The following is a 17,043-nucleotide window of genomic DNA, read 5'->3' on the forward strand; positions in this document are numbered from 1 at the left end:
TGATATACGTCAGTAAATATTGCGCATAGATCGTGCCACACCGACTTTGCACATCCTCCACCATCCAAGTCTTGACCTTAGCACGCTTGCCAGACGAAATTGCTGCGATATCCGTGGGCTTGCAAACAATAGTATCAAAGGGAAAGCGAATATGCAGGCAAGAATGGAGAAGGGTTTGTCAACTGGAGCCAGCACCACATACACCGACATCACGAATGCGGTCACCATACTATGTGCGGCCACATTTAGGAAAATGGAGGAGCGGATGAGGAATGCACTCCGAATAGTAGGATCTGTCGTAGGTGAGCCAGCATACATAAGCAACATAGTGGCTATGCTGGAGCAAATAAATGCTAAGAAGTCCGAGATTATGAAAGCCTTGAAAGCAAATTTCCTTGCTAAAGTTGGTGTGCCACCGTTTTGGTGGTCGTCAGCTTTATTGCCCCCCGGCATGGTGAAAGCTGCGGCGAATGTCACAGTAGCGATAAGCACCGAGGCAATAGCTAGGCTTTGGGTTGTGCTCTCGTACTTCTTCAGTTCTTTCTCCGGATCTAATCGAGTCTTTTTTTCATCGACCAACTTGTCCAGTCGTCGTTGAGGGCCACAGATGGCTCCGATCCCTTGTAAGCACCGAAATATGAACACACTCGGGTTCTGGAAGAAGAAGAAGAATTGAACATGAAATATATATATATATTTAAAGACCAATTAATAGGGTATTGAAAAATCCACATTACCGGAGGATGTTGGAAAGAGATCAACTTAGTTATGTTATTCCTATGTATGCTTTTATTAATTAGGATAAATTTGATTATTTTGAACTTTATCATTTTATTGGACTTTGTTCTTACATATCCTGTAATTAATAAGGGCAGAGATGACGAGGGGCAAAGAAAAAAGAACAAGAGAAATGGGAGAGAAATAAAATAAGGGTATTCTGATCAATTTATGAAAATTTCAGTTCTAATCTTCAAAATCCAAAAAAAAAAGAGTCATATTTTTGCAAAAATGCAAAACCAGTAATTTTTTATGCAAATTAGCCAATTAAATACAATAATTAAATTTGAAATTAAATAAAAATTCGGTATCGTATATGCTTAATCTCATGACATTATAAATTTGAATTAATGCAAAAAATTTAAGCAATGAAGATTTAAATTTTGAATTACACGTACTATGTTTTATATGTTTTTAAGTAGAGTCATATGAAAACCAGAATTATCATCTATTCTTTATCTCATGACACTATAAATTCTGAATTAATAACAAAATTTATGTTATGAAGTTTTCAATTTTGTTATTATTCTAAATTTCGGATTTTGAGCAAAATCATCTACACTTTCGAATTATCTATTTTATTTCATCAAATTGTAAATGTTGAATTATATGGATTTAATGTATTTTCTACTTTATCTATATCAAATTACTATAAACCAACTGAAAGAAAATTGAATTAAATGACTAAAATTTGAATGGATAAGTTCAATATTCTCATGCAAGGAAAACCTTAGGTTGGGAGCTCTCCAAAGATGCCGCGTTAAGAAGAGCTAATCTATCGTCACATGTCACTTTATCTCTATTAAAATATTATAATTTTTTCTCCTAAGGCTTTAATTTTTTTGAATTTTAGTATTGAAAAATATCCAACAAACAATTGAATAAAAGCAAAACTAATATGTGACAGTAAATCAAATGTAATTTTCCAACGAGTCATTGTTAGTAAGCTCCCCACTGAAGTTTTGTTGCTCGGGAACCCTATTACTGGATAACATCACCAATACCAAAATAAGGCTTCATGTGATGCAAGACCCTAGTGCAAGTTGCTCCCAAAGATCAATAAGCAATGAATTTTAATTTAAATTTGCTTCAATATATATGTGTGTGTGGGCTACTATTTTTTTTTTTTTTTTGTAGTATATACTATTAACTTTTGGGTCTTTGGATCCATACCTTTTACTTGTTGGTGGTAATAATAATAACAATCTAACAGTCCAAAAGTTACAAATGATGCTTCCGAAAAAATAGTAACTCAATTCTCTCTCTCTCTCATATATATATATATATATATATATATACNTTATTTTTGATGATAGAGTTTTTGAATCGACGATCCATACAATTAAACATTATTTAAAGCATTTAAAATTTCTAGAAATCAAATTTTATAATTTTTCGACATCATTTACCTTACGATATAAAGATCACAAAATTGACAATTTTTAACGGCCGGTATGAGATACTTGCTAGTTTAGCAGTACAAAAAAATTAAAATAGGTTGAATTTTTGATAAAAAATTCTATTCATTATATAAATAAAGATCAATAACTCCAATCTTAAATTGAAGGATTCGATCTGTAGTATCCTTAGTTTTTGGGTAGCATGTAAGATTTCAGCATCTGAGGTTTGTCGACACATCTAGAGAGTGTTGGGACAAGTCGGAGTCGTTTTGGCGCGAAATAGACGCAAAACGGACTCAGTGCGACGCGAGAGCAGAGTTTTAATATTGGAATCTGCAAAGTGCAGGTTTTCAGTATTTAGTACCGGTACCCCAGTGTACTTCCAATCAGACTGTTCTCGGGTTGCGCCAATTTGATGCTGAGTACCGGTGCGGCATCGGGCTAGTACCGGTACCCTATGTGCGAGCTTGCGAGTTGAGAGGCCATTTGAGTTGGTAGAGGATATTGTAGTCTTGTGGAGATGGTAAAGTGTAGAGTTGTCCTTTGGTTGGTGGATAAGGATTCCACCTACCCCATGCTTATCAACTCAATTTATGAATACACATATCAACCCAATTTACCTGAGGGTGTGCACTTTTCTATTTCTTTCTCTCTCTCTCTCTAGTTAATTATATGCTTGGTGGAGGCCACGACGGCTTGAGCTCGGATCGACGTTGACATTGCGCCGGAGAGCCGTTCGAGCGTGTGGACGTCGCAGTTGCACCGTTGGAGGCCGGGCGAGCGTGTGTTTTTCTTTCTCTCGACTTCTCGCCGTGGTTGGATTAGCGTTTCGAGGTGGGTTGGAGTTTACCGAAATCATTGAAATATCTTCTAAGTTTTAGCATATGTCGACATGTATCATTCGTTTATTTTCTTACTAGTACTCGAATTCATGGATTAGTGTTTAAATCTGAATTTGGAGTTAAGCCAGTAATTTAATTTTACATGTTGGATTTAAAATTGATTTAGGAGAAAACATATAGATTCTACACTGTCACTTTCTGAAAAATTACCAGATTTAGCTTTTGAAGCTGTTGCGCCTTGTATCCACGCTGTTAGTGCGCATTTGATATTTGGATAGCTTCTGAAACTGTTGTACTTTGTATCTACGCTGTTAGTGCGCATTTGATACTCGGATACCTTTAAGCGCTGTGATTCATTTGTATCGCTGCTGTTTGTATGCGGTGGGTTCCCAGATTAGTGTAGGATGAGTTTACGCTCGTGCTGGGATGCCGAGCTTATTTTACAGCTGTGTGTAGACTGTTTCGGATTGTCGGATGCCGTTGCGGTTGACGGTGGACCCAGTTTGCTATTTTTGCATCAGATTGTGCCGAGGGTACGTGAGTTTTGGTGGTTAAACCAGTTAGACCCATTTGCTTTGATTATAGCCTGTGAGAGTCTGATTGAGCTCGATAGAGACACGCTTACATACTTGATTGGGTAGCGCCCACGAGTGCCACTCCGGATGTGGGCTTTGTGCGTTTGCGTAAATGTCGTAGTGTCTAGTGTGGACTTGCTCTTCACCAATTACTCAGCGTTGTGGTGGTTGGTGTAGCTTCGGCAGGCGGGACGGGTGCGTTCACAGTCCCTAGTGAGATTGGGTCAGAGATTGATTTTTCTTTCCCTACAGATAGTTAGTATTGGATCATGATAGTATAGTGGCATATAGTTGTTGATTGTTTCCAGTTCTTTTACTATCATTGAGCATACTTTCTGTAAACTTATTGGGTGAGTCGTTGACACTACAAAAAAATGTGCCTATGCCGACGCTTTTATGCCGACGCTTTTTAAAAGCGTCGGCAATTTTCTCTACTGTTAAAATTTTACCGACGCTAGGGTTTAGCGTCGCTATTTATAACGCGAGAAACCAAAAAGAGCTTACTAATTAATTATTATTAAAATCGATGTGCCCCTTTTTTGTTAGGCTTTTCATCATCTCCCTCATCTCTCTCCCGCTCAACCCCTTCTCAACACGTCTCTCCTCCGAAACAAGGGTTTGCCCGCCTCTCCTGAATACATGCCTTCCTCGCCTCGTTGTTGCCACCGTGTCCCTCCAGGTCGGCGCACCGCCTTCTAAACCCTTCTCCACCTCGCCGCGACTTCGCTTTCCCTTTTATTTTCAAGGCAACAACTCGCCGGTCTCCAGCGGCGAAGGAGGAAGGCAAGCAGGGAGGAGGATTTTGACGTCGACGTCTCGAGAAGAATCCCTTTGTTTTCTGGTTTGTTTTTATTTTATCCATTATTTTTGGTTCTAAGTTTAAATCCCAAGTTTGGGAGGCATGAAGAATGCACGATTCAACCAATTCCTTGGAATTGGATGGTAGGTTAGGAGTTTTTCCTGTGAGATGTAAATTTTAATTTGTGTTTGAGTTTAGATTTAGAGGAGAGGAATGCATTTTGAAAATTTTAGAGTTCCTCTGTATAGCTATGGTTGGAGAGAATATTTTGATGAAAAATTTTAGCAACAGGATCAAGTGGTGTAGTAGCGGTACCCACTAAGAACTATTTCTTTTTGCAGTAGTTCTCACACCCAGTTGTTGACCCCTTTTTGCAGAGCCTTCGTCCGCGGCTGCTGTTGTTGCTGTTTTGGATCGTGGAAAGGGAGTCGCGAAGTAGATCCCTTCCTGTTTTATTGTCGTGCTAGAGGAGTACCACCCACAGATAATTTTTTGGGTATTTATGTACATATTGTTGTTGTCTGGGCACTCGCTGGAGCGAGTGGTGTAGTAGACATGTTGTATGTACTGGAACCCCTCGAGGTTTTATTTATATATATTCAGTTCAGTTTAGTAGCTCTTTACCTTGTGCTTGTAGCTTAAAATTATTTACAAGTACAGCTATCGCTTCGTCAGGAAAAATTTCTATGTATACGGCGGGTCTGTTGGCGCGGCCGGAGAACGTGTAATCCGGGGCGTAATAAATTAAGTTGGTATCAGAGCTTAGAATTAGGTAGTTGGGACCTAGGAACCCTAAGTTTGGCAAACCTTAAGAAGGCAAGACGCGAGAGGCGTGATTTATTGCAAAAGTCAGCGATTGAATTGTTCTAATTCCTCCTAGAGTGGAGTGAGTGATTGAAGAAGTGTCTGTTTCGGCCAAGAAAATTATATCAGCTGCAGACGACATAATTTTGAGGAGAAACAGGGGCAGCCTTCTAAACTTTCACTTGATTGGATCGAGAGTTGATTGTGTTTTGTATCTAACCCTTGTTTTGATTACAGATAGCCATGTATCGACACCGAGGTCGACCGTCGACGCGGGACCGTTCCGCACTAGCTGAGATGCCAAAGCAAGCGGTACCGATTACTCTCATGGATTTGAGAGAACAGTTGGCTTCCTTGACAGAGGTGATCAAGCAGCAGGGTGTGCTATTGCAGAGGATATGTGAGACTGTCACTCAGCGGTCGGGTATTGAGCCATGAGCATCCGTGCATCAGGCACTATGGGTGGAGCAAGGAGNCTTGATTGGATCGAGAGTTGATTGTGTTTTGTATCTAACCCTTGTTTTGATTACAGATAGCCATGTATCGACACCGAGGTCGACCGTCGACGCGGAAGCGCTCGGTTCCAGATGGCGGGGGACAGACCAGCAGTAAACGTCCGCCGAGGCCTCCACGATCACACTCTCAGGGTCGTCAGTTCTCGGGGCGACAGTGGTCTGGTGCGTCTCATCCGCATTAACAGCAACAAAGGACTCCGCAGTGCATTATTTGTGGTGGACCACACTGGCCTCGACAGTGCGAGTAGAGAGAGGGCAAGTGCTATGGATGTGGACAGCCTGGACATATAAAGGCGGCTTGTCCTCGAGCAACATTACCAGCGCCATCAACGGCGTCAGCACAGCTGGCACCTCAGCAGTCTCATAGAGCATCACCAAGTTACCGCCAGGATGACAGAGTATTTGTGCCGCGGCAGAATGAGCGGCGACAGCAGGCCTCGAGTGATAGAGTATATGCAGCTCAGGTGGGAAACTCTACAGCAGCCGATCGGGTGGTGGCCGATATCATTTTGATTTCTGGTATTAGAGTTCGTACCCTTTTGATACCGGTGCATCACATTCTTTTGTTAGCCGAGCATTTGTGTCACTGCATGGTCTAGAGGTAGGGCTGTTGTTGCATGCGCGAGAGGTGCAGATTTTCGACCATATTTTGCAGGTAGCAGAGTGTTGTTGGTCGTGTCCGGTGCAGTTAGATTCTTGGATTATACCCGCAAACCTGTTGGTCTTAGGGCAACTGCAGGACTTTGACGTTGTACTTGGCATGGATTGGCTGGCACGGTACTATACTACTATTGACTGTGGAACGAGGACAGTGACGTTCTGCGAGCCAAGCCAGAAGGAGTTTATGTACAGGAGCTGCCGAAGTACGTTGTTTGCCACTTGGATCTCGTCTGCGAGGGCTAGGCAGTTGTTGAGTAGAGGATGCATCGCTTTTCTGGTGACGGTGGTAGAGGTGCCTACAGCGGCGCAGGGACTCGGGGATATTCCTATAGTTCGCGAGTTTCCGGATGTGTTTCCACCGGAGTTGACGACTATGCCGCCGGACCGAGAGATTGAGTTTGTGATTGACGTAGTTCCTGAAACTACGCCAATTTCGAAGGCACCCTATAGGATGGCACCGGCGGAGCTGAGAGAGCTAAAAACGGAGGTTTAGGATCTGATGGATAAAGGGTATGTGAGACCCAGTGTATCGCCTTGGGGAGCACCGGTGTTATTCATGAAGAAGATGGATAGTTAACTTAGACTGTGTGTGGATTATCGGGAGCTGAATAAAGTGACCATCAAGAACAAGTATCCTTTGCCGCGTATTGATGATCTGTTTGATCAGCTACAAGGATCTTGTGTCTTTTCGAAGATTGATCTTTAGTCAAGTTACCACCAGTTGAGGGTAAGGGCCGAGGATGTTCCCAAAACGATTTTTAGGACTCGGTACGGGTATTATAAGTTTACTGTGATGCCTTTTGGATTAACAAATGTCTCTGCCGCATTTATGGATTTGCTGAATCGAGTGTTCAAGCCGTTCTTGGATAGATTTGTAGTTGTATTCATTAATGATATTTTGATATACTCCCGGAGTGATACTGAGCATCAGGAGCACTTGAGGATTGTGCTACAACTTCTGAGGGAGAAGAAGTTGTATGCTAAGCTGAAGAAGTGTGAGTTCTGGCTTCGGGAGGTTTCTTTCTTGAGCCATGTGATTTCTGCGGGTGGAGTAGTAGTGGACCCGAAGAAGATTGATGCTATTCGGGATTGGCCTCGACCGAAGACGGCGACTGAGGTGAGGAGTTTCCTTGGACTAGCTGGATATTATCGTCGATTTGTGGAAGGCTTTGCGAAGCTTTCCATACCCCTCACTTGATTGACTCGAAAGGGAATTAAGTTTATTTGGAGTGAGGATTATCAGAGGAGCTTCGATGAGTTGAGACAGAGGTTGATGTTAGCTCCTATCCTTGCCCTTCCAGTTATGGAGGAAGGATTTGTGATTTACAGTGATGCATCGCACAACGGATTAGGTTGTGTGTTGATGCAGTATTATAGGGTAATTGCTTATACTTCACGGCAACTGAAGGATTACGAGAAGAATTACCCTACGTATGACTGGGAGCTTGCTATGGTGATTTTTGCTTTGAAGCTACGGCGGCACTATTTGTATGGCGAGCACTGTGAGATTTTCACGGATCATAAAAGTCTCAAGTATCTGTTCACCCAAAAGGAGTTGAATCTAAGGCAGCGCCGGTGGTTGGAGTTGTTGAAAGATTATAATGTTAGTATTCAGTATCATCCCAGTAAGACGAATGTTGTGGCAGATGCGTTGAGCAGGAAGTCAATGCAGAGCTTGAACACGTTGATTACTCAGTAGAGACCGTTATTTGAGGAGCTACAGTGGTTGAGGCTCGAGGTAGTGTCCTCTGGGTCTACTACGAGACTGATGTCTATGGTATTGCAGCCCACTCTGTTGGACAGGATCAGAAAGAAACGGAGTGGAGACTCGCACTTGTTGAGGATTCAAGAGCAGTTAGAGAGAGGACAGGCAGAGGCTTTTTCTGTAGACAATTCGGGAGCACTGCGGTACATGGACCGACTGTGTGTGCCTATGGATTCAGAGATTCAAGAGGAGATTTTGAGAGAGGCTCACTATTCACCTTATACGGTTCACCTCGATGGAACCAAGATATATAAGGATTTAAAGGCACACTTTTGATGGAATGGAATGAAAAGAAACATTGGCAGATTTGTGGCTCAATGTCTATCTTGCCAACAGATAAAGGCAAAGCATAAGGTACCTACTGGCAAGCTTTAGAGTCTGCCAGTGTCCAAGTAGAAATTAGAGCAGATCACGATGGACTTTGTCGTGGGATTACCGAGAGCATATGGTGGTTTTGATGCTATTTGGGTGATAGTGAACAGACTGACTAAGTCTGCTCACTTCCTACTAGTACAGATCACCTGGTCCATGGAGAGACTCGCTCAGCTATATTTGGATGAGATCGCCAAATTGTATGGTGTGCCTACCTCGATAGTATCGGATCGAGACCCTAGGTTTGTTTCACATTTTTGGAGGAGTCTGCAGACGGCCTTAGGTACACAGCTACATTTCAGCATAGCATTTCACCCACAGACAGATGGTCAGTCAGAGCGGACCATTCAGACTCTGGAGGACATGCTGAGGGCATGTGTTCTGAACTTTGAAGGAGAGTGGCATCGACATTTGAGACTGGTTGAGTTTGTGTACAACAACAACTATCAAACGAGCATTCAGATGGCTCCGTTTGAGGCGTTGTATGGACGCAGGTGTCGATCCCTTTTGCATTGGAGTGTTGTGGGTGAGAGGAAGACTCTGGGACCTCAGATTCTGATAGAGGCAGAGGAGAAGGTCAAGGTTGTGCGACGACACATTTTAACAGCCCAGAGTCGACAGAGGAGCTACGCCGATACTAGGAGACGAGATTTAGAGTTCCAGATTGGAGATCATGTGTTTCTGAAAGTCTCGCTGTCCAGAGGGATATGCAGATTTGGAGTACGTGGAAAGCTCAGTCCAAGCTTTGTAGGCCTTTTTGAGGTATTGAAGCGAGTTGGACCAGTAGTCTACAGGATTGCTCTACCCCCACGACTGGGAGGTATTCATGATGTTTTTCACGTCTCGGCGTTGAGGAGATACGTGTTCGACCACCTCCCACGTGATTGATTTCACTCCGCTGGAGCTTGGCGAGGACTTGAGATACGAGGAGCGACCGGTGCGAATTCTGACTCGTGAGATGAAAGAATTGCGCAACCGGATCATTCCTTATATAAAAGTGCAGTGAAGTCATCACGATGAGTATGAGGCGACGTGGGAGCCGGAGACGGTGATGCGGGAATTCTATCCCTACTTGTTTGAGGCTCAGGTTTGCGATATGCTTTAAGTTTCGAGAACGAAACTTTTTGTAGTGAGGGAGAATGTAGTATCCTTAGTTTTTGGGTTGCCTGCAAGATTTCAGCATCTGAGGCTTGTCGACACATCTGAAAAACATCGGGACAAGTACGAGTCGTTTTGGCGTGAAATAGACGCAAAACTGACTCAGTGCAACGCGAGAGCAGAGTTTTAACATTGGAATCTGCAAAGTGCAGGTTTTCAGTGTTGAGTACCGGTACCCCAGTGTATTTCCAAACAGACTGCTCTCGGGTTGCGCCAATTTGAAGCTGAGTACCAGTACGGCATCGGGCTGGTACCGGTATCCTGTGTGCGAGCTTGCGGGTTGAGAGGCCATTTGAGTTAGTAGAGGATATTGTAGTCTTGTGGAGTTGGTAAAGAGTAGAGTTGTCCTTTGGTTGGTGGATAAGGATTCCACCTACCCCCCATGCTTATCAACTCAATTTATGAATACACGTATCAACCCAATTTACCTGAGGGTGTTCACTTTTCCATTTCTCTCTCTCTCTAGTTAATTGTATGCTTGGTAGAGACCACGACGGCTTGAGCTCGGATCGACGTCGACGTTGCATCGGAGAGCCGTTCGAGCGTGTGGACATCGCGGTTGCGCCGTTGGAGGCCAGGCGAGCGTATGTTTTTCCTTCTCTCGACTTCTCGCCATGGTTGGATTAGTGTTTCGAGGTGGGTTGAATTTTACTGAAATTATTGGAATATCTTCAAAGTTTTAGCATTTGTCGACATATATCATTCGTTTATTTTCTTGTTAGTACTCGAATTCATGGATTAGTGTTTAAATCTGAATTTGGAGTTAAGCTAGTAGTTTAATTTTACATGTTGGACTTGGAATTGACTTAGGAGAAACATATAGATCATACACTGTCACTTTCTGAAAAATTACCAGATTTAGCTTCTGAAGCAGTTGCGCCTTGTATCCACGCTGTTAGTGCGCATTTGATACTCGGATAGCTTCTGAAACTATTGTGCTTTGTATCCACGTTGTCAGTGCGCATTTGATACTCGGATAGCTTTAGGCGCTGCGGTTCATTTTTGTATCACCGCTGTTTGTATGCGGTGGATACCCAGATTAGTGTAGGATGAGTTTACGCTCATGTTGGTAGCCGAGCTTATTTTACAGTTGTGTGTAGACTGTTCCGGACTGTCGGATGCTGTCGCGGTTGACGGTGAACCCAGTTTGCTATTTTTGTATCGGATTGTGTCGAGGGCACGTGAGTTTTGGTGGTTAGACCAGTTAGACCCATTTGCTTTGATTATAGCCTGTGAGAGCCTGATTGAGCTCGGCAGAGACACACTTGCATACTCGGTTGGGTAGCGCCCACGAGTGCCACTCCGGAGTTGGGCTTTGTGCGTTTGCGTAGATGTCGTAGTGTCCAGTGTGGACTTCCTCTTCACCAATTACCGAGCGTGGTGGTGGTTGGTGTAGCTTCGGCAGGCGGCACGGGTCCCTAATGAGATTGGGTCAGAGATTGATTTTTCTTTTCCTACAGATAGTTAGTGTTGGATCATTATAGTATAGTGGCATATAGCTGTTGATTGTCTTCAGTTCCTTTACTATCATTGAGCATACTTTCTGTAAACTTAATGGGTGAGCCGTTGAGGTCGGTAGCGGTACCCACTGAGAACTACTTCTTTTTGCAGTAGTTCTCACACCCAATTGTTGACCCCTTTTTGCAGAGCCTTCGTCCGCGGCTGCTGCTGTTGCTGTTTTGGATCGTGGAAAGGGAGTCGCGAACTAGATCCCTTCCAGTTTTGTTGCCGTGCTAGAGGTACCACCCACAGGTAGTTTTTGGGGTATTTATGTACATATTGTTGTTGTCTGGGTACTCGCTGGAGCGAGTGGTGTAGTAGACATGTTGTATGTATAGGAACCCCCTGAGGTTTTATTTATATATATTAGTTTAGTTTACTAACTCTTTACCTTATGGTTGTAGCTTAAAATTGTTAATAGGTACAGCTATCGCTTCGTTTACAGAAGAAATTCCTATGTATACGGCGGGCCTATTGGCGCGCCCGAGAAACGTGTAATCCGGGGGCGTGACACGATCATTTATTTTTAGGACGTCGTTCGAATTTGACCGTTCACTTTATACCTGCTTGATGGACTTTATTATGATTTCAAAAAATTACATATTTAACGGAGTGGATCGTAGATCGTCAATTCGAAAGCTCCATCATCGAAGACAACTTATGAGTACGAAGGGCTTTATACTCATAAAAGTATAGTAGTCTTACTCTATGTGTGTGTATATATATATATATATATATATATAGAGTTCTTAATCTATGTGTGTGTTTATATATATATATATATATATATATATATTATATATAATAATTATATATGTATCTGGTATATATAATTTTATGTATATTATATATACTATACATTATATATATTAAATATATATATATGTATATGTAATATTATACTATTATATATATATTATATTATATATTATTATGTATATGTCTTATATATGTATATGTATATGTATATATTATGTATTATATATATTGTATATGTATATATATGATATACAATTATATATGTATATGTATGATATATGTCTTATTATATGATATTGTATTATATGTATAATATATAATACATATATATTGTATGTTATATATATATATGTTTATGCTATATATACATTATTACAGTTAACGTATATACTATTTATATATTATTATATGTATATTATATATATATTATGTATTATATATATATATTATCTGTCTTATATATATTATATTGTTATTATATATAGTATATCTATACATTCATAAGTATTGCTATGATAATTATATTATGTATGTTATATATATTATGTATGTATAATTATATATATGTTATGTATATTTATATTGTATGTATAGTATATATGTTTATATATTATTATTATAATATATATATATAATATATAATATATGTATATAGTGAGTTATAATGTTATATTATCATACACGTATTTATGACTTATATATTTATTATATGATTGTATATTATATATATATTTATGAGTAGGGCTTAGAATACTTGTAAGTATAGGGGTGATATTGTGATGATTTTTACCTTGGATGGAGAGATGTGAGGGTATGAGTGATGGTGGTTAGGTGGGTGTGTAGGTGGTGGTTTGGCTGGAATAGTTGTTTAATCCAAGGGTATTATAATCAAAAAGTAGATCTAATGGCTTTAAAACTATAGCCATGATGGTATATTGTAGTATTATGCTAACTCTTATATATATTATATATATATATATTATATGATATAGTTGTATATATTATATGGTTGTATATATCCATAATATTACTATATAGTATAATAATATATATATATGTATAATTATACATACATATATATATATCATATATATATTAAATATTTATATATGTTATGTATTATATATTATCCTATTTATATATGTATACTTTATATATGTTATATATATATTACATATATATATATCCTACAATATATTATATGTTGGTATATATATATATTTGTATATGTATTATATGTATTATATATATATGTATATATATTGATGATGTTTTATGTTAATTTTTATGATATATATGAATATATATATTATTATATAGAGTTGGAGCTAGAATACTTGTAAGTATCACTCAAGTAGTATTGTGTGTTTTGTAGCCTTGGTATGGATGAGATGTGAGTTGAGTGATGAGGTGTAGGGTGGTGGTGTAGGTGGAATAGTGTTGATACAGGACTTTAGTAATCAAGTAGATCAATGGGCCTAAACCAAGTCTCACTTTGGGTGATACTTGTAAAGTTTTCTAGCCTACTTATTTTTTATATGTTATGTATATTTGTATATGTTATATGTATATTTATTGTATATGTATATGTATATATATGTATATGTTATGTATTTATGTATATATGTATATTATATACATATATTAAATATACATATATCTATATATTAATGATTACCTATATATCTATTATTATTGTATATTGTTATGATATATACATGTATGTGTTTATAATGTGCTTATGTATATTACATGTATTTACATGTATAGAATTTAGATTGTTTTTTGCGATTTTTTTTGCGTTTTTTTTTTTTGGGTGAATACTTATTAATAGCACAGTTGATTTTGGTTGATATTAAGTTTTCGGCCCTTTGGATGTAAAAGATGTGCGGATTATGATAATGTGGGCCCTAGGGTTAATTAGTGGTGTGTTAGTTTGATAGTTATCGAACGGATGAAACTGATGCACAATGTTGTGCTAGTCGATAGTATCCAGCTGGCTCTCTTCTTTTCTCTTCTCTCTCTCTTATTATTATTATATATAAATTATATACTATATAGGATGGCGGGTACTATCTCTTATTGAGTAATTAGACACCTGTATACTCATAAGTTTTAACCGTTAATTTATGGGAGTGTGGTTCTATGGCTTGATGGTGGTCCCCCATGTCAATATATGGTTCCCCCTAGGGTTGAGTGGGTGTTGGTGAATAGTATTAATTAATGGAGTGGAATGATTCAATGAATAATCTAGGGCCGAAATTATGCTTTAGGAGCAGTACTATTAAAGTACATGTAGCAGACTCTATACATATTATGTATGTATTATACATGCTATATATACAGTATATATAGAGTCCGGATACTATTCTTATAATAAGGATTGGACCTTGTCCTATAGTCGTTTTTGCATGATCGGACTTCAATTTGCTAATCAGCACGGTTGAATGATCTAATAATAGAAATGTTTAGAAACCAAGTTTGTAAGTATTTAAATTCACTTTTATCAAGTTTTATCTAGAGATTAATGAGGGTCATAATATGATATCTCTCTTAATAGCGGTTAGACTTTTCTCATCATAATCAGAGTTATCAATTATCTAATTATTTAAAGAATTTCTATAAAATCAAGCATTTGGAGTTGATCTTACAACGCTTTAAACAAGAAATGCTCATACTAGCGTTCATAAAATTGATAGATTTGCGACACTTATATACTATGTAAATAATTTTTACAATTTTTATGAATTTAGTTTTAATATGCAAATATTCTGGATCAACTTCAAAATGGCTTCGATCATCGATTCGGAAATTCTCTTCTATCAAGATAATTTGATAGGGCATGTTCTCAGTCTATTATGTGCTGCTCGCATTATATTTATACTGTATATATCATTTATAATTATTATATAATATTTATTATATTATCTAATTATATCAATATACTTATATATACTTCTATTATATAGAGTTGAGTTGATTGATATGCCTCCAAATCGACGATCGGCACCGTTGTAAATAATTTATTTGGTGCTATTAATAGAAAATTTGGTGCTATTAAGAAAGTAACTTTAAATTAAAAAGTATACTTACCTTTTTAATTTTTTTTAAACAAAAAATAATTTTCTTTTTTGTTGAAATTAATCTCACTATCATATACATAAAATGATAAAATTTTAAAAATTATTTTTCAACTGTATATAACCAAATAAATTATTTATAGTTGCATCTGTTGTATTTTCAACTGCACGTATCTCCAAGTATACTATATTTATAATTATATCTGGCCATGGCTACTATACTATTATGAGTATTGAAGTCCTCGTACTCATAAGTTATTTTCAATAATGGAGCTTCCGAATCGACGATCCACTCCGTTAAATATGATCTAGAGTATTTGAAACTTCTAGAAAATAAATTTCGTAAATTTTCGAAATCATAATAAAGTCCATCAAGTGGGCATAAAATGAACGGTTAAAATCGAACGACGTTCTAAAAAACGACGATTGGATCCTTGAATTCAAGATGGGAGTTATTGATCTTTATCTATGTGTGACACCCCAATAGTCCCACATCGGATGGGAATGGGGTTGTCATTGGGTTTATAAGAGACTTAGACACTAGTAATAATAACTGGGCTTAAGCATTTTGGGCTGTTGGTTTGGGCCCAACGAGTTATTGTTGCTAGTGGGCTGGGTCGTTACANTAGGATGGGGCTACTATACTCTTATGAGTATAGACCCCCTTATACTCATAAGCTTTTAACCGTTAATTAATGGGATGTGTGGTTAGGATGATGGTGGTCCCCACTTACAATAATAGTGGTCCCCTAGGGTTGAGTGGGTAGTTGGTTGAATAGTATAATCTAATGGGTGGAAATGATCAATGGAATAAATCTAAGGGCCGAAAACTTATGACTATAAGGAAGCCAATACTCATTAAAGTACAGTAGCCAGACTCTATACATATATATGTATGTATATATACATGTATATATACATATATATAGAGTCCGGCTACTATCCTATTAATAAGATTGGGACCATTGTCCTATCAAGTCGTTTTGCATGATCGGAACTTCAAATTGATAATCAGCACCGTTGAAATTGATCTACATAATTAGAAATGTTTAGAAACCAAATTTTGTAATATTTAAAAATCATTATCAAGTTTATCTTAAGAGTTCAAAAATGAAGGGTCATAAATGAATATCCTTCTTAAAATAGCGGTTAGACTTTCTCAATTCATAATCAGAGTTATCAAACATTATCTAAATAGTATAAAGAATTTTCTATCAAAAATTCAAGCAATTTGGAGTGCTCTACACCGTTAAACAAGCAAATGGCTCATATAGGCCGTCAAAAATTATCGATTTTACGACACTTTGATCACTATGTAAATAATTTTTAAAATTTATGAAATTTAGTTTCTAGATATTTCAAATACTCTAGATCAACTTCAACGGCTTCGATCATCGATTCGGAATCTCTATCATCAAGAATAATTTGATAGGACAAGTGCTCCAGTCCTATTAATAGGATAGGAGCCATTGTCCTATCAAGTCGTTTTGAATGATCGGAACTTCAAATTGATAATCAGCACCGTTGAAATTGATCTACATAATTAGAAATGTTTAGAAACCAAATTTTGTAATATTTAAAAATCATTATCAAGTTTATCTTAAGAGTTCAAAAATGAAGGGTCATAAATGAATATCCTTCTTAAAATAGCGGTTAGACTTTCTCAATTCATAATCAGAGTTATCAAACATTATCTAAATAGTATAAAGAATTTTCTATCAAAAATTCAAGCAATTTGGAGTGCTCTACACCGTTAAACAAGCAAATGGCTCATATAGGCCGTCAAAAATTATCGATTTTACGACACTTTGATCACTATGTAAATAATTTTTAAAATTTATGAAATTTAGTTTCTACATATTTCAAATACTCTAGATCAACTTCAACGGCTTCGATCATCGATTCGGAATCTCTATCATCAAGAATAATTTGATAGGACAAGTGCTCCAGTCCTATTAATAGGATAGTAGCCCTAGCCCATATATATATATATAGATCGGCTGGGATACTATCGATAGCACCAAGCATTTGGTGCTA

The 17,043-nt window shown here is 38.2% G+C and overlaps 1 protein-coding gene across 1 annotated transcript in view; it reads right to left on the bottom strand.

Moving 5' to 3' along the window:
- Positions 1–17,043, bottom strand: part of LOC109727058 (ankyrin repeat-containing protein At5g02620-like) — a 23,787-nt gene continuing 6,744 nt past the window's right edge. The window contains exon 4 of the mRNA XM_020256930.1: positions 1–654. Within this exon, the coding sequence (XP_020112519.1) occupies positions 10–654 (645 nt within the window). The 3' untranslated portion in view covers positions 1–9. The remainder of the gene's footprint in view (positions 655–17,043) is intronic.

Source organism: Ananas comosus, linkage group 22 (genome assembly GCF_001540865.1).
Source record: "Ananas comosus cultivar F153 linkage group 22, ASM154086v1, whole genome shotgun sequence".
Lineage (NCBI taxonomy): Eukaryota > Viridiplantae > Streptophyta > Magnoliopsida > Poales > Bromeliaceae > Ananas > Ananas comosus.